The following is a 22,573-nucleotide window of genomic DNA, read 5'->3' as shown; positions in this document are numbered from 1 at the left end:
CCTGGCGTGCAGTGAGCAACGCCAAGTGACGCTGTATCTGCAATTTTATATTTGCCTCAGGAAACTTCCTGTGGACCACGGACATGGCGGCCTGCATCAAGGAGCTGGTGTTCCACCTCCTGGCCGAGCTCCTGCGGACGGCGCACACCCTGGAGCAGAGGAAGCGCCCCGCCGGCCTGTCTTCCTCCATCGCCCTCCAGCTGAACCCCTGCCTGGCCATGCTGATGGCCTTGCAGTCAGAGCTCCACAAGCTGTATGACGAGGAGACCCAGAGCTGGGTCTCCGGCAGCTCCTGTGGGGGCTCCGGGGCGGTGGCGGTCGGCGACCAGGGCCGGTTCTCCACCTACTTCCACGCACTCATGGAGGGGTGTCTGGCAGTGGCCGAAGTGACCCTGCCCACCAATATGAGTGTCACAGCCAGTGGGGTGACCTCAGCGACCGCCCCGAACCTCAGCGACTCCTCCTCCTCCTCGTCCTCCTCCCCAGGACAGACACCGCAGAGCCCCAGCCTCCTGTCCAAGAGGAAGAAAGTGAAGATGAAGAGGGAGAAGGCCTCCTCCTCGGGCAAGCGCCAGCCCCCCCGCGCCGTGGACGCCGACGCCTCGGTGCTGAGCATCGGGGGCAGCAAGCCCGAGGACATGCTGTGGTTCCACCGCGCCCTCACCTTGCTCATCATCCTCCGGCACCTCACCAGGAAGGACCCTCAGGGGCTGGGTGTGACAAGCGATGCCATCGCGGATGCCTGCCAGGCCCTGGTGGGCCCCACTGCCCACAGCCGCCTGCTGGTCATCTCCGGGATCCCCACCCACCTGGACGAGGCCATCGTCAGAGGTGCTATCCGCAAGGCCTGCAACGCTCACGGGGGGGTCTTCAAAGACGAGATCTACATTCCACTGCAGGAGGACGACCCCAAGAAGCCAAAAGACAAGGCCGAGGGTGGCGATGGGAAAGCCGAGCCAGAGAAGCCTGCGGGCCTGGCCGGCTCAGACGGTCCGGAGGTGAGCACGTCCAGCAGTCTGGCCCCGGCTGTGAGCGCCAGTGCATCTGCCTCCACCAGCCAGGCCTCCATCTGCAGCTCCCAGGGCATCTCACAGACCGTCAGCGACCTCTCTGTGGACCCGCCGCCCTCCGGCCTCGAGCTGCCCATCCCTGCAGGCCTGCTGGAACCTCATGTGGTGTCCAGCCAGGAGAGCCTGGACATCTCCCTGTGCAGCACTGGCAGCCTGGGCAGCCTGGGCAGCTTGGGGGAGCCCCTGGACAGTGCAGAGACAGCCTCGGTGTCGGACGTGGGCTCCTTGCACACAGCCACCTCCCAGCACAGCCAGCCCCTCGCGGCTCGCCCCATCAAAGGCTTCGCAGTCGTGGAGGTAAAGCTCTCGCGCCTTGGCAGCCACGAAAATCGTCATCCATTTGGTTCCCCCAGCCACTTTAAACCTTCCCGCGTTCTTTCTGGGGAATTAACTAATAGGTGAAATTGGAGCATTCGGGGTCTCCCAGGGCAGGTCTTGGAATGAGCACAGTGGTTCTACTGGAGATAATGTCACCAGCAGTGAGCCCGCTGCCAAGTGGGGGCGGGGGAGCTGACCCGCAGTGGTGGGCGGGCTTTGTCAAGTGCATTCCAGCTCAGGGCCCACCCGTATGTTTGAGCAGCCTGGGGTTCCTTCCGGCACTGCTGTTGGCAGGAGGGGTCTTCAGGGAGCAGCTGAGAGTAGACTCCCGCCGCCCTGCTCCGGGGATCTCTGCGTTCAGACGGCGCAGCTGTGGCCACGTCGCTTCTCCACTTCAAGTCCTGACGTGTCTTGCATCTCCTTAGTCAGAAATCTTGCGCCAGAGGCCTTTCTGCGCATCCCATAAGGAGTTAGATTCAGAAAACAGCCTCTCCCTTGCTGGGCAGGCTCCCAGGCGGAAACTTGCGTTGCGTTGCCGTCTCCCATGGGGGCTTTCCTCCCCTGACCTCCTCCTTTACTCTGGTGGCCTCCTTCCTGGGCTTCCTCCAACCTGCATGGGCTGTAGCTCCCTGGGCAGCAGAGGGAAGCCACAGACAGGCCTGGCGGGGTGGCAGCAAAGACTCCCCACTGGGTCGTTCCAGAGAGGCCCTGCCCACGCCAAAGGCTCTCACGGCTTCAGAATGAGAGCGGTTTCCGGGGGAAGGTGGGCAGGGGAAGCATGGGTTCCCGCCGAGTGGTTGCTCTGTGTTCAGATGCTGACCCTTTTCTTTGTTCACACAGATAAGATCTCGAGCCAAAATCGAGAAAATTCGAGCGAGTTTATTTAACAATAATGATTTGATTGGTTTGTCAAGTTTGGATGGTGAAGACGAATTGATGGAAATGTCAACGGAAGAGATTCTGACAGTGTCTGTAGTGAATCAAAGTTTGTTTGATACTCAAGGGAGCCCTGGGTTAGAAGATTATTTCAATGATAAATCAATTAAAGGTGGGTTCTGGATTTTTTGAAAATTAATAGACCATTTTGGGGGGCAAATTAAGGTTTACAGAAAAAATCAAGACCAGACTTCCACCCCAATTTCCCCCTATTTGGCCATTTTGAAAATGATTGTGGAAATTGTTCAGGTGCTCTTGGGAGATGGAGCAAGGAGCTCATCGCCCGCTAGCGGAGGCCGGATATGGGCGTCTTCGTATGTGAGAAGAGAACACTGCTACCCTCTCCCAGCTGTCAGGGACTGGGGTGTGGGCGGGGAGAGCTCCATTCCAGTACGAGAGACCACCAGGTGAGGCTTGGCCACGGCCTGCCTCAGCCTTGGAAGTAGCCTTTTTGCCTAGCAAGACACCCCTTGTTGAAGTCCAAGTGCGTTTATTCTGTGGGAATTTGGAATGTACAGCAGCTTGCTGATCGTCACTGGGTCGTGTGCTTGGAGACAGCTGATGCCTCATCCTTTACAGTGGATTCTTGGGGGAAGAAACAGCTTCAGCTAATTTTTCACAAAGTCCTATTTTCTGTCCCTTTACTCATTTTTTAAAAAGATTTATTTTATTTATTTGAAAGACAGAGTTACAGAGAGAGGTAGAGACAGAGAGAGAGGTCTTCCATCCACTGAGTCACTCCCCAGATGGCCGCAATGACTGGAGCTGGGCCAGTCTGAAGCCAGGAGCCAGGAGCTTCTTCCAGGTCTCCCTTGTGGGTGCAGGGGCCCAAGGACTTGGGCCATCTACTACTGCTGTCCCAGGCCATAGCAAAGAGCTGGGTTGGAAGTGGAGCAGCCGGGTCTCGAACCGGCACCCATATGGGATGCTGGTGCTTCAGGCCAGGGTGTTAACCCGCTGCACCACAGTGCCTCCCCAAATGCAATATATTTAAGTCCAAATTGTTGGAAAATATCCATGATGACCAAAGTGTTAGAATCTCTGGCACTGTGGCATAGCAGGTAAAGCTGGGCCTGCAGTGCTGACTTCTCATGTAAGTGCAGGTTCGAGTCCCGGCTGCTCCTCCTCCCAGCCAGCTCTCTGCTGTGGCCTGGGGAAGCAGTGGAGGATGGCCCACGTCCCAGGAGCCAGGGGCTTTGGATCGGCACAGCCCTGGCCATGCAGCCATCTAGGGAGTGAACTAGCACATAGAAGACCTCTCTCTCTCTCTCTCTCTTCTCTGCCTCTGTCTCTCATAACTGCCTTTCAAATAAATAAATCTTTTAAAAAAATCTTAGGTAAAGACAGCACTGGGGCTAGCATTGTGGCACAGCAGGTTAAGCCATCTGTGATGCTGGCAACCCACGGTTCGTGTCCTGGCTGGTCCACTTCTATCCAGCTCCCTGCTAATGGCCTGAGAAAAGCAGCAAAGATGGCCCTTGGACCCCTGCTGCCCATGGGAGGGACCCGTGGATGAAGCTGGCCGTCTGGGGAGTGAACCAGCAGCTGGAAGATCCCCCCCAACCCATAACTCTTTCAAATAAATAAACATAGGATCAAGATCAATATTACTGAGTACTTCCTGCTCGGGCGCCCATATAGCTTGGCAAAGCACCATTAATGCTTTTGTGTTCGTTTTTTAAATACGACTTTAAAATGTTACTTATTCTAATGACTGAGTTTTCAGCATCCTTAAATTTTGTGCCTGAGGGGGACGCCTCACTGACCACCTGGTTCTGGCCCTGTCCCAGTTGGGTGTGTTTGTCCCTGGGCTCTCAGCTGCCCACAAGCAGACGAGGAGTGCATCCTGCCCTTGTTGCGCTTTCCCAGGCTTCTGGTCCACTCAGGCTCTGAATTCCCTTGAGTTCTGTTCCGTTGCAGCCCCACCCGCCCCCTGAGGCCCTCAGGTCTTTGGTAACAGGGATGCATCTGCACGCGAGAGTCTGCTGAGGTGTCCTGAAGAACATGCAAGCAAGCAACGCCAGAGGTCCTTTTAGGTTGTGGTGCCTCAGTAGCTTCGGGACGCGGCCCTAGCCACAGCCCAGATGTCTGTGACAGGCCACAGCGGGGCCTTCCCTGGCTCAGACACCCTGAGAGGGAGGAGAGCGTGACGGCAGGAGCCAGAGTGGACATATTAGAGAGCAAGTCAGGAGTGCCTTCCAGCGTGCGTGCCTGGGGACAGAAGTGAACGTGTCTCCCGCGCACTCGTTGCTGGTTTTTCGTCTTTGGTTTGCCAGCTCGCCGTGCGGTCTGGAAGCCTGTTCTCTGACGGCGGCAGCTCGGTCAGCGGCTGACCTTGCGCGTGGCGGACGCTTGCTGGTGTTGTGCCCTTCTCTTCCTTGGGGGTTACGCAGCGCACGATGTCCTCTAAGGAGGGCCAGCCAGCCCAGCGTGCTGCACTCACACCCTGCCCGTGTGGAGGTCCTGGCGCCATCCCAGGGGCCTTGTTGTTTCCATGCGGCCAGCGGCAGGGACTGGGGCGGAGGAGAGCCCCCTCGTCCGTGTGGCACAGGGCACTTGTTACAGCTCGGCAGGCTGGGCACGCAGACTCTGAGGGCCAGGTCCTCGTCTGCATTGAATGTCCGAATGCCGCGGGCTTGTCCTGACCTCGGTGTTCTGGTTTTGCCTTCCCTCTGTTCTGTGACAGGAGAGAAGCTAGTGCCCGGGGCCAGAGAGGTCCTGACAGAAATATTTAAGAGCTGCGCCCACTCAGAGCAGACACTGAGCCTGACCCCCGCCAAGCCCATCAGAGTTTCTGACATTTACCTCAGCAAAGAGCAGATCAACTCCCAGACCCCGGGCAACCTCCTGCACCTGTTCTTCACCAATGTGCGGCCTCCAAAGAAAGTGCTGGAGGACCAGCTCACCCAGGTGCGCTCCCTACTCCCACTGTACTGGGCTGGGTCTCGGGCCTCCTGCGGGGTGAGCCTGAGGACGCCCAACTCTGTGCCCCACAGATCCTGAGGAAATACGGCGTGCCAAAGCCCAAGTTTGACAAGAGCAAGTACAGCAAAGCTGGGAAGGAGCAGCACCCCGTGAAGGTGGTGAGCACCAAGCGGCCCATCACCAAGCCCCCCGCCAAGGACAAGGCTGTGCTCAACAGCGTCAGGTGCGTGCCCCAAGGAGCTGGAGGATCAGGCCTCACGGCGGGCTCGGCGGGGCCTGCCCACAGGCACCTGGGGGAGCAGGCATCCTGGCTCTTCCCTGCTCTGCTGCAGGTGCCTCCAGTCTCCACCTGCGTCAGCTGCAGGTCACTGGTTAATTTGTCCCACAGTGGCAGTGGGGTCTGGAACCGTACAGGCTGGAGAGACCGGTCAGAATTAAGAAAACAGCAGAAGGGCACACGGTTTTTTTTTGAAGTCCTACTTCTTTCCATCACACAAATAATGAATTGTTAGTAGAGAGAAATGAGAAAATGAGTATTTACTTATTGGGAGAAGTTAAGTTACCCCACAGGAAGCCACTACTTTAATATGAAGTGCATGGCCTTTTATTTACACATACATGTGGATTTCTTAAATTCCAAATGACTAAAATAGCACAACATTCAAAAGCTTATGTGGTGAAAAGTTATTCCTCATTTTCTTCATGCTTCAGCCTCAAGGAGCCGGTGTTACTTACATGGCCTTCCAGAATTTTCCTAGGGATGCATAAGCAAGTGGGTGTTGAGTGCTGTTTCCAGTGTCTGCCTTGCCATTATTACGGTTCCATTATTATTCCAGATCAGTGCAACAGAACTTTCCCATTCTTTTTTCTAAAAATAGTAAGATATTATCCAGCAGGAGTATCTAGAGTTGTTTAAGTGATCAGAAAAATGGGTATCTATGAATTCCTAATGTGGGAGTGGTGGTTTTTAAGTCAGCACTGTCTGGAGAACTTTCTGTGATGATGGACACCCGGTGGTTGCTGGCCTGTGCCATTTGGTGCAGTGGGCACTGAGCACGTGCGGTCGCAGAGAGCCCTTAGAATGAGACCCGTGCCACCAAGGTGCTGAGTGGGGCCTGCGTTTCATCCTAATGTCTTATTGAGTGGCTGCGTCTGGCTGGCGGCTGCTGTACCAGATAGCTCAGCGCTGGAGGATGTGGGAACCGCGTCTGAAGAGTCGCTTCAAGGTTGCTCATATTTTAAAACATTGATCTGCCCTCCTAATTTGCTAGGGCCAAGGTGGTCTTGAACCCAGCCCTGTCCAAACCAAAGCCTTGAGCCGGTCAGGGGTCTGAGCTGACGCACGTGTGAGCTCTGCAGCTCTCGTGCAGGCTCTGACGCCCATGCTCTGGTCTACAGCAGGACTGCCTTAAGCGAGAAGAAGCCAACTGTGAAGCCAAAATCCCCAGAAAAGAGCAAGCCAGATGAAAAGGACCCAGAAAAATCACCCACCAAGAAACAGGAAGGTAAATGAGCCGCCCGGGCCCGCATGTGAGAGACCTCTGCAGCCTTGAGAGGCCCTGGCAGCTTGGGCGGAGGCAGCAGTCCTCCGTCCTGGCACTGACTCCCAGGGCGCCGTCCTTGGTGACCATGACTTAAGGAGGGAAAGTAGTTCCAGAAACCCGAGGTGAAGGCAGTGAAGCCCGGGAAGCCCGTCGGGACGCTTGCTCCTGGAAGGCGCTTGCCTGAGCTAGGCCTGCCCTGGGGCCTGGATGCCAGCCGCCTCCTGCCCCGGCGGAGTTGGGGAAAGCTGCCGTGGCCATCACGAGCTTGCTCGGTCAGTCAGGGGTCCCTGAGCCTTCCAGACGAGAAGGGGCTGGGGAAAGCGCCCGCTGATGTGAGCCTGAGCCCTCGGAGACCCCTCCAGGAGGGGCTGTGTGTGCTGCAGGCAGCAGGTAGGGAAGGAAAGTGATGGGAGGGAGTTAGGGGACTGGACCAGCAGGGAGAGTGCTGCGAGGCCCACACTGTGTGCAGCTCTTTGCAGATGGCTAACACTGTGAACACTTTTCCATCAGTCCCTGAGGAAAAATACCTGACCTTGGAAGGGTTTCACAAGTTTGTTATTGACCGAGCCAAACAAGACATCCGCAGCGTCTGGAGGGCGATCTTGTCCTGTGGCTACGATCTTCACTTTGAGAGGTAAGAGGGCTGCCCTCCACCCGTTCGTCCTTGTGCAGGGACTGTCCGCAGCACCCAGAACACACTGTCTGGGGAGCCAGCCGTCTCCCGTTTGTGATGCCTTCTGGGTTAATTTCTAGTTTTGCATAATTGATAAGTGGTTTTTCTAAAACGTTTGAAAACAACCCTATTCTGTTCAGATTGACAGGGAGTGCCCTGGCCAGCTCGCATTGCCAGGTCAGGACACCACAGGCTGCGCGCTCACACGGGGATTTCTTCTCCCGCGGCGCTGGGGGCCGCAAGCCCAGATCACAGTGTCGGCACGGCCTGGCTCCTCTGTCTTCTCCCAGGCTAAGTGTCTGTCCTCACGAGGCCCATACAAGGATACTTCAAAAAGGTCATGGAAAATGGAGTCAAAGGATAAATTACTGTTGGTTCAAAGAAGTTTGAACTCCATGCATAGTTTTTACAGGATATACATTTTCCAATAACTTTTTGAAGACCTTTCGTTTGCATGGATTTCAAATTTTTTTGCCCCAAAATAAACCTATTTAATTCCGTGAACTTCTACAAGTTCCCTTCTGTGACCTCACCTAAAGCACCGCCTACCAGGCCCTGTCTGCACAGTTTCCTGGGCTTGGGGCTCAGCAGATGGGTCCAGGGGCACAGTCCAGGGTAGAAGGGGAAGCCCTTCTTCCAGGGCACGATGCCCTCTGAGTCCCCCTTGCCCTCTTGCTGTCACCAGGCCTCTAGGGGTCCCCTTTTCCAAGCAGGTGAGATGTCGCCCCCACCCCAGGGTCCCCCACAGCGGCTGCCACACGCGTGCTGTGCTGCCTGCCCCTCAGGACTGCGAAGAGGTCCCCGCGTGCCACCTGCGTTGTTTCGTCTCTGCGGTTCCCGAGTTGGCCCCTGGGGGGCAGGGATGAGTTCTCTGAACTTGGAGAGAGCAGGAGTGTGGCCCTGAGCGCTGTGTTAGAGTAGTCCCCTCTCGGACTGAAGCTTTGTGAGCGGGAAGGGCCCACGTTGGGCTTCCAGCTGGTTCTGAGGTGACCTGTTTGCAAGAGCTGCCAGACCCGCGTGTGGGGCGTGGGGGCCGTGGTGATGCCTGACACAGGGTCCTCCGTGCCGGACTTGTCTACAGGAGCCGAGGTTGCTGCTGGAGCCAGGCAGCCCGGAGGGATCTGGGAGGCACCCCCTTCTGAAGAGCATCCTTGGGTGGGACTTGGGACACCCTAAACAAGGGGGCCGTGGTTTCCCACGACAGCCCCACATGGCGGGGTATGCGCAACGTGGTGTTGGCCCACTCGTGGGGCTGCTGGCCTGCCCGTCTTTCTTGGGTTAGTAGCTTGGTGTTTGCGAAGGCCACTGCTCACCGACAGCCTTGCCCAGCATACACGGATGCAGGGAACTGGAGTCCGGGGGTTCTGGGCCCAGAGAGACGCACGCACAGCCCAGCCACTCCGGGAGGGCCTGGTGCTCTGCAGTCTGCTCTTCCGCTGTCTGTGTCACGCACGTCTGTGTCACGCACATCACGCCGCTTGACCGCACTCGTGACTGCCTGGGGTTCTCTTAGGAGGTGTGATCTATTCAGCTACTCCCTGCGTGACAGACACTCGGGCTGTGCCTGGCACTGCTGATCCCACGGCCCTGTGGCAAGGCCCTCCCAGGAGCTCTGCAGGTAAACCCTGCAGCGGGGCCGTCGGCCACAGGGCCGTGCTGTCAGCAGCACCAGCGGCCCACACGGCGCGTGTGGAATGGGCCAGACCCCAGAGGCGTCCTCACCGTGACACCGCACAAGGCTGATGTGACCGTGAGCTCTGCTTATGTTAAGAAACCAAGCCCGGAAGTGTGCGTGCTTGCTGCCCGGGCCACTCCGTGTAGCTGGATTTCATGCTGGGGCTCCAGCAGCCCCCGCCCCGCCCCTCACCCTCCCTCCCATGAGCTCCACCGGCTTCTGCGGGGAGCTCTCGTGCCGTGTCCTGCGGTCAGAGCACCGAGGACAACCAGGGATGCAAAGCCACCTTCCGAGTTCTGAGGAGCCGGCGGTCACTCGGGCCCTCCTCCCCGCGACCCAGGTGTGCCTGCGCTGACGTCCGCCACGCGCAGAAGGCCTCCAGGAGGTGGACTCTCGAGATGGACGTGGCGCTGGTGCAGTGCATCAACCGCCTGTGCCGCCACCTCGCCATCACGCCGGCGCGGCTTCACCCCCACGAGGTGTACCTGGACCCCGCGGACACCACCGACCCCAGGACGGCCTGTCTCTCGAGTAGGTGGCCCCCAGGGCCGGTCCCTCCTTGCTGCCTGGGGTGGGGTGTGCCTGTGACGAGGGGGAGAGATAGAGAGAAATGCGTCTTTGATCTGCTGCCTCCCTCCCCAAATGCCCACACAACAGCCAGGCCCCAGCCAGGAGCCAAGAACTCCTTCCAGGTCTCCCCTGTGGGTGGCAGGGACCCAAGCACTTGGGCCATCGTCCTCTGTCTTCCCAGATACATTTGCAGAAACCTGGATTGGAAACAGAGTAGCTGGGACTTGAACTGGTGCTCCGATGGGGCTGCAGGTGCCTCAAGAGGCAGCTTAACTTGATGGCCACAGCACCTGCTCCAAAAAGGCAGCGTTACACAGAGAGAAAGGGAGAGAGAGAGGTCTTCCATCCGCTCTTCACTCCCCAGATTGCCACAGTGGCAGGAGCTGGCAGCTGGGCCAGTCCAAAGCTAGGAGCTTCCTCTGGATCCCCCATGTGTGTCAGGGAGCACTTGGGCCATCTTCCACTGCTTTGTCAGGCTATAAGCAGGGAGCTGGACCGGAAGTGGAGCAGTCAGGACTCGAACCCGCGCCCGTATGGATGGCTGTAACTGCTGTGCCACAGCACTGGCCCCAGCACATTTTCCTGAGAAGCTAGGAGTGCACACGGCCACGTTAGCACCCCGCTGACCCTCCCCGGGGAGTACGCTCTACCTCAGCACACTGGCAGGTGTCCTGCACACGGGTGCACCTGAGCCCCTGCCCAGCGCAGGTGCGGCCCTGCTCTCCTGGGTGCCACGGAGGTCCCTGTCAGCCGGAGAGGAGGCGGCTGCAGGAGGGTGACTCAGGCCGAGTTTCCTGGGCAGCTGGGGGAGGTAACACAGGCTCTGCTGTCGGCGGATCCCGTGGTCTGTGCGCACCTCAGAGTAAAAGGTGCTGGAGCAGGGACCACCGGCATGGCCAAAGGCAGGCTGGGGGCCTCGGGCTCCTAAAGGGCCAGTGCCTCCTGTCTGGCAGGACCTGGGCCCGTTGCTTCGGCTTGGCACAGGCTCAGGCCCACTGGGGACTGCTCGGGGCCCCGAGTTTGCCGGCCCAGCCTGACCACCGCCCGTGCACACAGACGTGCCCATTGAGAGCCTGCGCCTGCGCTTCGCCCTGCTGCAGTCGCTCAACACCACGCTGGAGACCTTCTTCCTGCCGCTGGTGGAGCTGCGCCAGACGCCCATGTACACGCACAGCATCGCGGCCCTGCTCAAGGAGGCCAAAGGTCAGTGCCGGGCCCACCCAGACCCAGCACCTCAGGCGGCGGCCAGCCGCACAGCCCGTGGGCGGGGCCCCGAGAAATCAGTACAAAGTGGCAGGTACTCTGAGGAAAGCGACTCCCTCTGGAAGCCCTCAGATTACGTAGGAACACACAGAGTTTCGTCCCACTGTCCGCCCCACGCCTGCAGCCTGGCGGTGGTGGTGGCGGTGGCGGCACCCAGCAGCTGGGCACGCAGGTGTCTGCTTCTCGGTCAGACACGAGCGCCGTGTCGCACAGTCTCGCAGTCCGGCGTGTTGGCCTGGTGTCTTTGGGGCACGGCGCAGCCAAAGTGTCTATGCAGCTAGCGTTTGGATCGATATTAACACATTCCCTCCCTGAGGTCCGCCACCAGCGTGGCCTGTGAGAGCCCCGCCCAGGGACCAGAGGCCCGGGGCGGCTGTGTGCCGCTGACGCCTCTCTCCCACGGGCCATCGGCAGGGCTGATCTTTTATGACACGAAGGTGACCGTGATGAACCGAGTGCTGAATGCCACCGTGCAGAGGACAGCTGACCACGCGGCGCCGGAGATCACCTTGGATCCACTGGAGATCGTGGGAGGTAGGCGCGGCTGTGGAGAGCAGACACTGCGGAATGGCGGTGCCTGCGCCAGCTGGGGGTTTCTCCAGGGCCGACACGCGGGGGTGCTGCTGTGACAGCTCCTCCTCCACTTGGTGCTGCTGGCACTGTGCCTGGACGCCAGGGTCACCTCAGGGCCTGTGTTCTAGGGAGCAGACGGAGCGTGGCTCTCAGGGCTCCAGCGCCTGTCCTCCACGTGGCATGGCCGTGCTGGCTGCGTGCCAGGGTGGGGACACAGACTTTATTCTGCCCATGCACCTGCTAACATTTGGGCTTCTGGCCTTAGCAAAGAGGAGGAAGGTAGATGCTAGGCACAAACACCGTGGCAGCCACGGCAGGAGGAGATGGGAGAGGAGCTGGAGCAAAGGTGGGAGGACTTCCCGGAGGCGACGGAAGCATGCGGCCAGGCCATGAGGGTGCTAAGAAGCTGCGTGACCAGAGGGCGGCCAAGGGGCCGGTGGAATCCAGGTCCCCGGGCGTGTGTGCTGGGAGGGCCAGGTCGGCGCCCGGAGGCTCTGGCCAGCCCCTGTGTCTTCCCAGGGGAAGTCAGAGCTTCGGAAGACTCCTACTTCTGCCAGGCCGCCCGGCAGCTGGCCTCGGTGCCGTCCTCTCAGCTCTGCGTCAAGCTGGCCAGCGGGGGCGACCCCACCTACGCCTTCAACATCCGCTTCACAGGCGAGGAGGTCCACGGCACCAGTAAGTGCTGCTGCCGCTGCGGGAAGCTGGCTGCCGGCACCGCCCCCAGCCCCCAGCCCTCGGCACCTGGGCGCCCGGAAGCCAGCTCTGAGCCCTGGGGGCTCCAGCCCCTGCCACGCCGGGCACCGCCGCCCTGCTCGAGCCAGCGCTGCCCTTCCTGCTGGGTGCGCCAGCAGAGGCCGCCTGAGCACAGGCCGGTGCCTTCCCCGGGCAGGGCCCCTGCAGGGTGGGTGCCTTTCGGTCCTGAAGAGCCGGCCCCCCCCCAGCCAGGCACACCAGGCCCACGCTCGCCCCTCAGAGCGTGGGAGTGCCAGGGCCGTGAGTGGTGCCCCCTTCTACTCGAGAGGAAACTGGGACGCCCGGAAGTGACGGCTCCCTGAGCTGCAGGGCTCGGGCCCTTGGCCTTCCAGGAGTCAGCAACTCAGAGTCTCCTCCTCCTCCCCGGGGCCTGACCTGTACCCCCGACGTGGGCCTCCGGGTGGCCCTGTCCACGGCGGGCCTGCACTGCTGTCCTTGGAGCCCGCTGCTCTGACAGTGCCCACCAGGGAATGCTGGCCAAGGCCAGGGGCACCACCAGCAGAGGAGAATCATGCTGGTAGAAATAGGGGCTGCAGAAGACCGGCAAAGTGCCCCCTGTCTGTCCACTCCCGTGCGCTCGCTGGGCGCAGGCAGAGCTGCCCCGGGCCAGAGCTTTGACCTCCTCTGAACCTTGAACAAGCCGGCGAGGCTTGCATAGAGGACAGTGATGTCCGGAGCTCAGCATTGCCCCCAGCCCCCAGCTGGTGGGTGACCCCAGGCCCCCTGGGCCTCTGGTGAGTCTCCGTCACACTCCACCATCACCACAGCCAGGTCTCTCTGCCTGGGCTCAGCCCCTCTGCCTGGGGTCAGGTCCCTCTGCCTGGGGTCAGGTCTCTCTGCTTGGGCACAGCCCCTCTGCCTGGGGTCAGCCCCTCTGCCTGGGGTCAGTCCCTCTGCCTGGGCTCAGGTCCCTCTGCCTGGGCTCAGCCCCTCTGCCTGGGGTCAGTCCCTCTGCCTGGGCACAGCCCCTCTGCCTGGGGTCAGTCCCTCTGCCTGGGCCTCCCTCTGCCTGGGGTCAGTCCCTCTGCCTGGGCACAGCCCCTCTGCCTGGGCCTCCCTCTGCCTGGGCACAGCCCCTCTGCCTGGGGTCAGTCCCTCTGCCTGGGCACAGCCCCTCTGCCTGGGGTCAGCCCCTCTGCCTGGGGTCAGTCCCTCTGCCTGGGCACAGCCCCTCTGCCTGGGCTCAGTCCCTCTGCCTGGGGTCAGGTCCCTCTGCCTGGGGTCAGTCCCTCTGCCTGGGCACAGCCCCTCTGCCTGGGCCTCCCTCTGCCTGGGCCTCCCTCTGCCTGGGCACAGCCCCTCTGCCTGGGCCTCCCTCTGTCCTGCAGGTGGCTCCTTCCGCCACTTCCTGTGGCAGGTGTGCAAAGAGCTGCAGAGCTCCTCACTGTCGCTCCTGCTGCTGTGCCCCAGCTCAGCTGTCAACAAGAACAAGGTAAGGCTGGGCCACCGGGGGCAGTGGCCTGGGGCCATGGGTGCAGGTCCCAGTCCCATTCATGCCCTTCTCCAAAGACTCCCTGCTCTGGGTGGGGCAGGCCCTTGCCACACTGGCTGGCCAGGCTCTGGGCTGGGCCCTGTCCTTACAGTGGATTCTGTCCTGCCTGCCTCGGGGCACAGGGGCCTGGGACGGGGGTCCTTCTAGGAACAGGGGCTGTGTTAGGTGCTTTTCATTACTGTAACAGAGGCCAAGGAACACAGCTGTGGGTCTGGCGGGGTCCCGAGGCGGCACAGGTTACCACAGCAGGAGACAGGGAGCCCATGTGCCTGTGTGTGCCACCCAGTCCCTCCCAGAGGCCCCAGCGGGTTGCATTTCCCCCTCACACCATCAGCATGCGACCTGGGAGGCCCGAGTGCGGGGACACAGGTCGCAGCTGCGTCTCTCGCCCCCGCCTGCAGGGCAAGTACATCCTGACGCCCAGCCCCATCACCTACGGGGAGGAGCAGCTGCTGCACTTCCTGGGGCAGCTGCTGGGGATGGCGATCCGAGCCGACGTCCCTCTCCCCCTGGACCTGCTGCCCTCCTTCTGGAAGACGCTGGTCGGGGAGCCCCTGGACCCTGACCAGGACCTGCAGGAAGCAGACATCCTCACCTACAATTATGTCAAGAAATTCGAGAATGTATGTGAGGGCACTTGGCGGGGCGGGGCGGGGCGGGGTGGGTGGGAGCAGTGCCCAGGGCCCTCCGTGCCGCTGCTGCTCGGGCCTCCACGACCTGAGCTCTCTGCGGAGGGAGGGGACGAGCGGTGCACACCGTCTCTGCCGGGAAGGCTTGTCCCAGGGGGCGAGGTGACCACCCCTTGGGCTGCCCACGTGCGCCTCCCCCGAGGCCGTGCTGAGGAGTCCCCGCAGCTGTGAAGGGACCGCTGCCTGGGGCCCAGGGAACGCACGAGCCGGCTCAGGGCCTCCGACAGAGCACCCGCGGCCGGCCTCGTGGCACGTGCAGTTCCTGCCCCGTCCCTGTGCCACACAGGCCACGGCAGGGTCCGAGCAGCGCCGGTGCTCAGGCCGGCCCTCCCGTGGCTTGACAGAAGCCACTGAGGCCCTGTCTGGTGCCAGGCACCGCTCACCCTCCCCAGCACAGCAGAGTCGGGAACGGGACGTGGAATCAGCCACCCGGCAAGACGTGTGTCTGAAGCCAGGCGCCCCCGTGGCCAGGCTCCCTGGCTGTCCCCTTGGCCACCACTGGAGAGCAGCCAGCAAAAGGGAGCTGCCCAGCCCTGCGCCTGGCCCTCTGCTGGCTTCAGGAGCTGAGGGTGGGAGGAGGTCACCCACGGGCTGGGAATCCCTGAGCCCTCCGGGGCTCTGGATAGGCAGGGGCTGGGCTTGGGCGGAAGACCCAAGACGGAGGCCAGGCACGGGGAAAGGCAAGGCCACGAGTGGTGGGGCAAAGCGGTCAGTCGGTGGGGTCCCTGCTACCTGCTCCACGGGCAGCTGCTGGGGTGGCCGCCGCCGGCAGTGAGTGGGCTCCGGCTCCGCCTGTCCCCGTCCCAGAGCTGCAGCCTTGCTTCCCTTTGGCTCAGACCCGGTCTCCTCAGCAGCCCAGTGCCACAGGGTGGGGGTCAAGGGGCGTGGCAACTGGCAGAAATCCCAGCCCCACGCAGCTTCAGACATTTCCTAGTCTCGAATCGTTCTCAGTTGCCGTCACTTGGGGTTCCTGCTGCTGTGCACCCTGGAAGCAGCAGGGCAGCTTGAGGGCCTGGCCCGCCCCCGCACGGGAGACCTGGGTGCAGTCTGATCTCCTGGCTGTCGTGAGCGCTAGAGGACAAGTTGAAAACATCCTTCACTTGAATGAACTGCATGGGCCCAGGTTTGACTCTAGGCAGGGTGCTCCAGTAACGGCAGCAGTCTTGGGTCTCAGACAGTGTCCTCGGGGTGCTGGCCGAGGAGGATCTGCAGCTCTGCCTGGTGCCCCGTGGGGGCCGCTGCTTCCGGAGACGGGAGGAGCCCTGGAACGTGGTCTCGCTAGCCTGGCCTAGGGCCCGTGCCCTGATGCCTGACGCCAGGCGTCAGGAAGAACCAACAGTGTGTTCTCACGGGCCAGGCCTGGTTCCTGTGCCCTCCACGAGGCTGAGGGGAGACCCTGGGCTGGGGTCACGGAGGGGGCTGCAAAAGACAGCGTGTAGGCTCCGGCCCTGGCGCGGCGCAGGTCTAGGCACTGCCTCTCTCTGCCTCGGCCCCCAGATCAACGACGAGACGGAACTGGAGGCCCTGTGCGCCGAGATCGCCTCCCAGCACCTGGCCACCGAGAGCCCCGACAGCCCCAGCAAGCCCTGCTGCAAGTTCACCTACCTGACCATGACGGGCGAGGAGGTGGAGCTGTGCAGCCGCGGCCGGCACGTCCCTGTGGCGTGAGTATGCGGGAGGAACCGGGGGAGCTCCCCAGGACCGGGGCTGTGCGGCTGCGTCTCGAGTGAGGGGTCTTGTTAAGACCACGGCAGCACTGAGGCGCGTGGCACCGAGAGGCAGGAAGGAGCCCCCGAGGTCACCTGACACTGCGACCTCTGGCTGCGTGGCTGTGGCCCCAGACCCACGAGCCCCTCCGCCTCCCCAGCATCCCCCTCCCCTGCGCCTCTCGCCCGGCAGGTGGGAGAACAAGGACATCTACGCGGCAGCCATCCGGAGCCTGCGGCTGCGGGAGCTGCAGAACGTGGAGTGCGTGACGGCTGTGCGGGCCGGCCTGGGCTCCATCATCCCCCTGCAGCTGCTCACCACGCTCAGCCCGCTGGAGATGGAGCTGCGCACCTGTGGCCTCCCCTACATCAACCTGGAGTTCCTGAAGGTAGGCGGCCCTGGGCCAGGCTGGGTGAGCCCTGCCAGCGCCATCCTTGGCTTTGATGCCAGGTGTCAGTAGAGGCTCACCTCAGCCCTGCGCCTCTGTCGCCATCCTCACCTCAGTCCCCAGTGCCCACGGCTTCCATGCTGCCCTCGCTGCACTCTGCCCTGGGACTGGGCCTGGCCTGCAGACCCCAGGGTTGGAGAGGCTGGGTCAGCAGAGGCCAGGCCTGCTCACGTCTGCGTCCTTTCTGCCCCAGGCCCACACCATGTACCAGGTGGGGCTGATGGAGACGGACCAGCACATCGAATTCTTCTGGGGGGCCTTGGAGATGTTCACCCAGGAGGAGCTGTGCAAGTTCATCAAGTTTGCCTGCAATCAGGAGCGCATCCCTTTCACCTGTCCCTGCAAAGACGGGGGCCCCGACACAGCCCACGTGCCCCCGTACCCCATGAAGATCGCCCCCCCAGACGGCACAGCAGGTACTGCTTCCCTGGTCCTGTTCCAAGCGGGGACACACAGGCCCTCTGCTCAGTCTGGAGCCAAGCCGCCTAGGCCTGCCTGCCTGAGGGCGGGCGGGTGACCGGGGGGAATCCCACACGCTGGACCCAAATGCAGCTGAGGGCACAGGTGGGGCGGGGACAGCACAGGCCTGCCGTCACCTGTCTTTCAGTCTGCTCAAAGCTGAAAATCTAGACTTTTTAAAATCTCTTTTGAGTACAGAAAATTAATTCAACTTTAAACCATGGTAGCGGCCAGACCAACCTGTGTGCCGTCAGGTTCCCACAGGCCAGCAGCTGCACGTGTGCCTCGCTCCCCTCAAGGCTTCTGTCCCACCCCAGGTTCCTGGTTCCTAGGCCCTGGGATCGACTTGGAGCTGCCTAAAGGCCGCAAACCTGGGAGCGGAGAGGCCCGCGAGGCGCTGCCCCCGGAAGGCAGGCGGCACAGGCCCTGGCCCTCGAACCTGCCCGTTTCTTCCGCAGGTCCCCCTGACTCGCGCCACATCCGGGTGGAGACGTGCATGTTCATGATCAAGCTTCCCCAGTACTCCTCTCTGGAGATCACACTGGACAAGCTGCGTTGTGCCATTCACTACCGTGAAGACCCCCTGAGTGGCTGACGAGGAGCCCCGTGAGTTAGGCTGTCGCTGGGCACCCACTCTGCCACTGCAGGCGCGTCCCGCCAGGGCTGTGCACGGAGGTGGCACCGTCTTGCTTTTCCCAACTTTGATCCGTGTCCAAGGGCCTCCTGGAAGACATGGCCTTTGTGTTTGTACGTTTCGTGCTGGGTTGGTCCTCTTGCTGCCTGTTTGTGGTACCTTCGTAGGATAGTTTAGTTCCCAGACTGTCTCTCTTAATTTCATCTTCCTGGACACTGTCCCTCGTGACCACAGGCTCCAGTGGGTACCTCATCCCTGCAGCCCGGCGAGCTGCCCTGGGCGGTCTCCAGCACACATGGTGGCTGGCCCTGCCCTCCTGCCGCCCGACGCCAGGGAGCTCCACGCATTCTTCTCCCTGTTTCCTCTGAGGCAGAGCCCACCGCGGTCGCCTGCCCTCCTACCCGGATGACCCCTCTGCCATCTGTCTCTCCTGGGGCCCTAGCCGGACTGTGTTCCCCGAGGACTCCTTGGGCACAGCAGAGCCCAGCCGGCGGTCACGGAGCGGACGCCTGGAGCTGCAGGGACAGTGCTCGGGGGCGCCGTCTCCACGTCTCTGAACAGGACACACAGGAATCCAAGCTGACCTCACCTATGTGCTCACAGCGGCCCTTCCTCCGGGGACGTGGGGGACACAGCGTGGCCACTGCCCATTTCCAAGAGCTGACTGAGGTGCTCTGTCCATGTGGGGCCTACCTCAGTGACTCGGACTTCCAAGGCCAGATGGAGACCCCAGGGGGGTCCTTCTGCCCTCTGGCCGAGCTGGCCCCGCACCCCTCACCGCCCCATTAAGTGTGTGCCAGGGCTGAGCTGCCTCCAGGCTCCCCACTGCGCCGTGCATTTGTGCCGCCATCAGTCTTTGTCCAAGGGCAGCACGTGCTGTCTTCTGGACGCCGCTGTGGGGCTGGCCAGTTCTCCCAGGACTGCGGGGAAGCACAGGTACGTGTGCCTAGGCAGCCTTGGAGCGCGGATGCTGGTCAGACGGGGCGCTGGCCCCTGGGAAGAGTGTGTGAGGTCAGGGCAGAGCTGTTGGCCTCCACCTCCTCCCCCCGCTATTCTTAGGATGCGAGAGACCGCGGCTCAGTGGTGGCGGCTGCGTCAGCTCCGTCTGACGCGGGAGCGGCCAGTGGAGGTGCGTGCCCGCAGGCAGTGCCCCCTGCTTGAGAGGGCGTGGCTGGATTGCTGCCTGCGGGGGCCACAGCCCCTGGACGGGAGGGTCTCACCAGGACATGTTCCTGACAACGAAGACCCTCTCATTTCACCGCACAGTGGAGGGCCTTGGATTTATCACAAGTGGTGTTGCTCCCTCCATCTTTCAATTCCTGCTCCCCTCCAGTCCTCGTCCCCTGAATGGACTTGGCATTCTGTCCGCTGCCTCCCCAGCTGGGGTTCAGACGCGACTGTTGGCCATCGCTTGATGACGACAGCTGTGAGTGACAGCTCCGCTGCTCCTCCCACAGAGCACACGGAGGTCCAGACACATCCCAGCCTTGGCCCTAAGACGTGTGTGCTGTAAAGTTACTTGATGTATATTTATTATCATTATTTATGGTTGCATTTAACAAACTGTTCGTCCAGTCTGATGCTATTCACACTCTGCTGTGTAAAGGGAGCTCACAACAGGAAAAAACGTCACACAATAAACAACCTTCATCCGGCCTGGATTTACCACGAGTCACGTGCAGAGGTCGCCTGGCCTGGTGCCCCCAGGTGGCCGGGGATCCCGGCGTTTCTCAGCACTGCAGTCTGCACCGTGTTCTCCCCAGGCTTACCATCTACCCACTGCCCTCCCCTGGCCTCGAGTCTGTGCTTTGTATGTATGAAAAATCCAAGGTCAAGGCCAGCCCTGCGCCTGCATGTTCCGCCCATCCGTCCTGGCGGCCAGTGTGTGCTCGTGCCTGGGGTGGGAGAGTCTGACCCAGTCTTAGCCCAAAGGACAGCAGTGGGTTTCCACCTTCTGTGTACGCAGGGAAATGCAGGCCGGAGGTGAGGGCATGTCTCAGCCCCCGGCCCAGCCCCCTTCTCACGGCCGACCTACCCATCCCCTGCAGCTACCCCGTGGTCTGCACCCAGACCCGCTCGTCCTGGCCCTCCCGACGCCACCTGTCTTAGCCGTAAGAACGCCACCCTTCAGTGCACGTGTCGCAGACAAGTCTGTGATGGGAAGAGCAGGCCGTTCCTGGAGGAGCGAGCAGCTTCCTTCCTCCTCCCGACTGCTGTGCCAGGGTGTGGGCAGCAGGACGCCGGAGCAAAGACCCGAGTGAGCTGCCCAGGCCCTGCGCCTGGCCCACACGGGAGTACATCTCCTTGGCCACCTCGTGAAAATTCAGTGCAACCAGATCCCACCCCGGGGTAGTCATCCACACCAGTCAGCAGGGAAACAGATGAGCATACACGGATACCGCGCCCCACCAAGCAGGTTAGAGACAGTAGGGTGCCGGGGAACATGGAGAGCGTAGGAAGTCGCGTACATGTGGGTGGGAACGTAACCCACAGCTGTTCTGGAAAACCCTTTGGCTCTGCCGTTTATACCCTGTGACCGGGCAGTGCCACTGCCTGGTGACAACCCGACAACCACGCGCGCACATTCACAGAAGACACTGTACCCAGTCACAGCCAAACTGGAAACAAGCTGAAGGCGGCGAGGCGGAGCACGAACAACGCGGACGAGTCAGTCAGCAAAGCAGCGAGGCCGAAGGGTACAAGAGGGACTTCGAAAAGTTCGTGGCAAATTGAATGAAAACAAGTTCAGCTTGGGGCCTGTGCTGTGGCGTAGTGGGCAGTCACGGCCTGTAGTGCCGACATCCCATAAGGGTACCGGTTAGAGTCCCAGCTGCTCCACTCCATAAGACCAGCTGGGGAGTGAGCCCGTGGGTGGAAGCTCGCGCTGCGTCTCTCTCTCTGTGTAATTCTTTCGAATGAATTCTGAGAAACTTAAGAGGACGTGCGTTTCCACACAAAGTGCCCACCGAGTAGCTCTGAGTGGAAAGACACCAATATGCAGCACAGAGATTTTCAGAATACCAGGGCAAGGGACCCGAAAGGCTTCAAGGGAGAAAACTGCAACTCCCAGTGGCATCCGACTTGGCAACAACCTCGCAGGAGCTCCCAGTGCCTCCAAGCCAGAACTACAGCAAGCAGACTCAGGCCCCACCTCCAACAGGGGAGAAGTGTGGTTCTGCGAGACCTGGGACAGGCTGCAGAGGGCTGGGACTTCTGAAACGAGCAGGACTGCTCAGCTCTGACACCCCCTGTCTTTCATCCGGATGGAGCTTTTTTTCATTTTTCTTCAATATTTATTTATTTGAAAGACAGCGTTACAGAGAGGCAGAGGCAAAGAGACAGAGAGAGAGCGAAAGAGAGAGAGAGAGGTCTTCCATCCACTGGTTCACTCCCCAAATGGTCGCAATGGCCGGAGCTGAGCTGATCCAAAGCCAGGAGCCAGGAGCTTCTTCTGAGTCTCCCACGCGGGTGCAGGGGCCCATGAACTTGTGCCATCTTCTACTGCTTCTCCAGGCCACAGCAGAGAGCTGGATGGGAAGTGGAGCAGCCGGGACTGGAACTGGAGCCCACATGGGATGCCGGCACGGCAGGCACTGGACGGGGTTTTCAGACGGAGCAAAGGAAGGGGACACCAAGGCCTCCAGCAGTCTCCCAGGGCGTGCGAGGGAACACGGCAGTGAGGCTGCAGGGCAGAGGGCCAGAGGGGAGGGCCAGAGGACAGAACAGTTCCCGTCCCCACTGGCCAACACTGGCTTTGCCTTTGTGATGGAACAAGGTTAGCCCCAGATTCCTCACTGCTGAGGGGCAGCGTACAAGCTTGATCCAAGGGACCAGCACTGTGGTGTATCAAGTAAAGCCGCCACCTGCAGTGCCAGCATCTGGATGGGCACCGTTTGGAGCCCTGGCTGCTGCACTTCCGATCAGCTCTCTGCTATGGCCAGGGAAAGCAGTGGAGGAGGCCCAAGTGCTTGGGCTCCTGAACCCGTGTGGGAGCCCCGGAAGAAGCTCCTGGCTCCTACCATCGGATTCGTGCTGCTCTGGCCATTGAGGCCATCTAGGGAGTGAACCAGCAGATGGAAGACTTCTCTGTCTTTCAAATAAATAAATCTTTAAAAAAAAAAAAAAAGATCAACCCAAATAACCATGCATGACACAAAGCTAAAGCGTGTAACAATCCAAAAAGACACTGTTCTCAGTAACGTGGACTCCAGATGTTGGGCATCCGATGACAGCATTAGACCTGGGGCCAGCACTGTAGTGAAGCCAGTCTGAGGTGCTGGCATCCCACACAGGCACCAGGAGTCTCAGCTGCTCTTTTTCTTTAAATTTTTTTCACTGATTTTTTTGTTGTTAATTTTTTAAATATTTATTTGAAAGTCAGAGTTACACAGGGAGAGGAGATGCAGAGAAAGAGGCGGGGGGGGGGGGGGGATCTTCCATCTGATGGTTCACTCCCTAATTGGCCACAACGGCTGGAGCTGCGCCGAGCCGAAGCCAGGAGCCAGGAGCTTCTTCCAGGTCTCCCACGTGGGTGCAGGGTCCCAAGGACTTGGGCTGTCCTCCCCTGCTGTCCCAGGCACGTTAGTAGGGAGCTGGATTAGAACGGGAGTAGTTAGGACTCCAACTGGAGCGCATATGGGATGCCGCCACTCCAGGCAGCAGCTGTACCCGCTACACCACAGCGCCAGCCCCTGTACTGCTACCGCTAATGGCCTGGGAAAGCAGCAGAGGATGGTCCAAGTGTTTGGGGCCCTGCCACCCATGTGGAAAACCCAAATGCTCCTGGCTTCGTCCTGGCTCACAGCCAATTGGGGAGTGAACCAGTGGATGGAAGATCTCTGTCT

At 60.8% G+C, this 22,573-nt stretch overlaps 1 protein-coding gene across 6 annotated transcripts in view; it reads left to right on the top strand.

Moving 5' to 3' along the window:
* HECTD4 (HECT domain E3 ubiquitin protein ligase 4) overlaps nt 1-19,390 on the top strand; it is a 199,937-nt gene extending 180,547 nt beyond the window's left edge. For 5 of the 6 annotated variants that reach the window (XM_070066217.1, XM_070066215.1, XM_070066216.1 and 2 more), the window contains 16 exons: nt 61-1,367; nt 2,229-2,436; nt 5,011-5,234; nt 5,321-5,472; nt 6,648-6,754; nt 7,304-7,427; nt 9,482-9,672; nt 10,768-10,914; nt 11,389-11,508; nt 12,067-12,222; nt 13,629-13,732; nt 14,194-14,415; nt 15,979-16,145; nt 16,381-16,576; nt 16,830-17,052; nt 17,554-19,390. In XM_070066217.1, the coding sequence (XP_069922318.1) occupies nt 61-1,367; nt 2,229-2,436; nt 5,011-5,234; nt 5,321-5,472; nt 6,648-6,754; nt 7,304-7,427; nt 9,482-9,672; nt 10,768-10,914; nt 11,389-11,508; nt 12,067-12,222; nt 13,629-13,732; nt 14,194-14,415; nt 15,979-16,145; nt 16,381-16,576; nt 16,830-17,052; nt 17,554-17,690 (3,785 nt within the window). In that variant the 3' untranslated portion in view covers nt 17,691-19,390. The remainder of the gene's footprint in view (nt 1-60; nt 1,368-2,228; nt 2,437-5,010; nt 5,235-5,320; nt 5,473-6,647; nt 6,755-7,303; nt 7,428-9,481; nt 9,673-10,767; nt 10,915-11,388; nt 11,509-12,066; nt 12,223-13,628; nt 13,733-14,193; nt 14,416-15,978; nt 16,146-16,380; nt 16,577-16,829; nt 17,053-17,553) is intronic. The other variant, XM_070066214.1, reaches the window with a different exon arrangement.
* The last annotated feature ends 3,183 nt before the right edge of the window (nt 19,391-22,573 follow it).

This window comes from Oryctolagus cuniculus, chromosome 21 (assembly GCF_964237555.1).
Source record: "Oryctolagus cuniculus chromosome 21, mOryCun1.1, whole genome shotgun sequence".
NCBI lineage: Eukaryota > Metazoa > Chordata > Mammalia > Lagomorpha > Leporidae > Oryctolagus > Oryctolagus cuniculus.
Note: the sequence above shows the minus strand (reverse complement) of the source record. Positions and strands in the feature narration are given on the sequence as shown.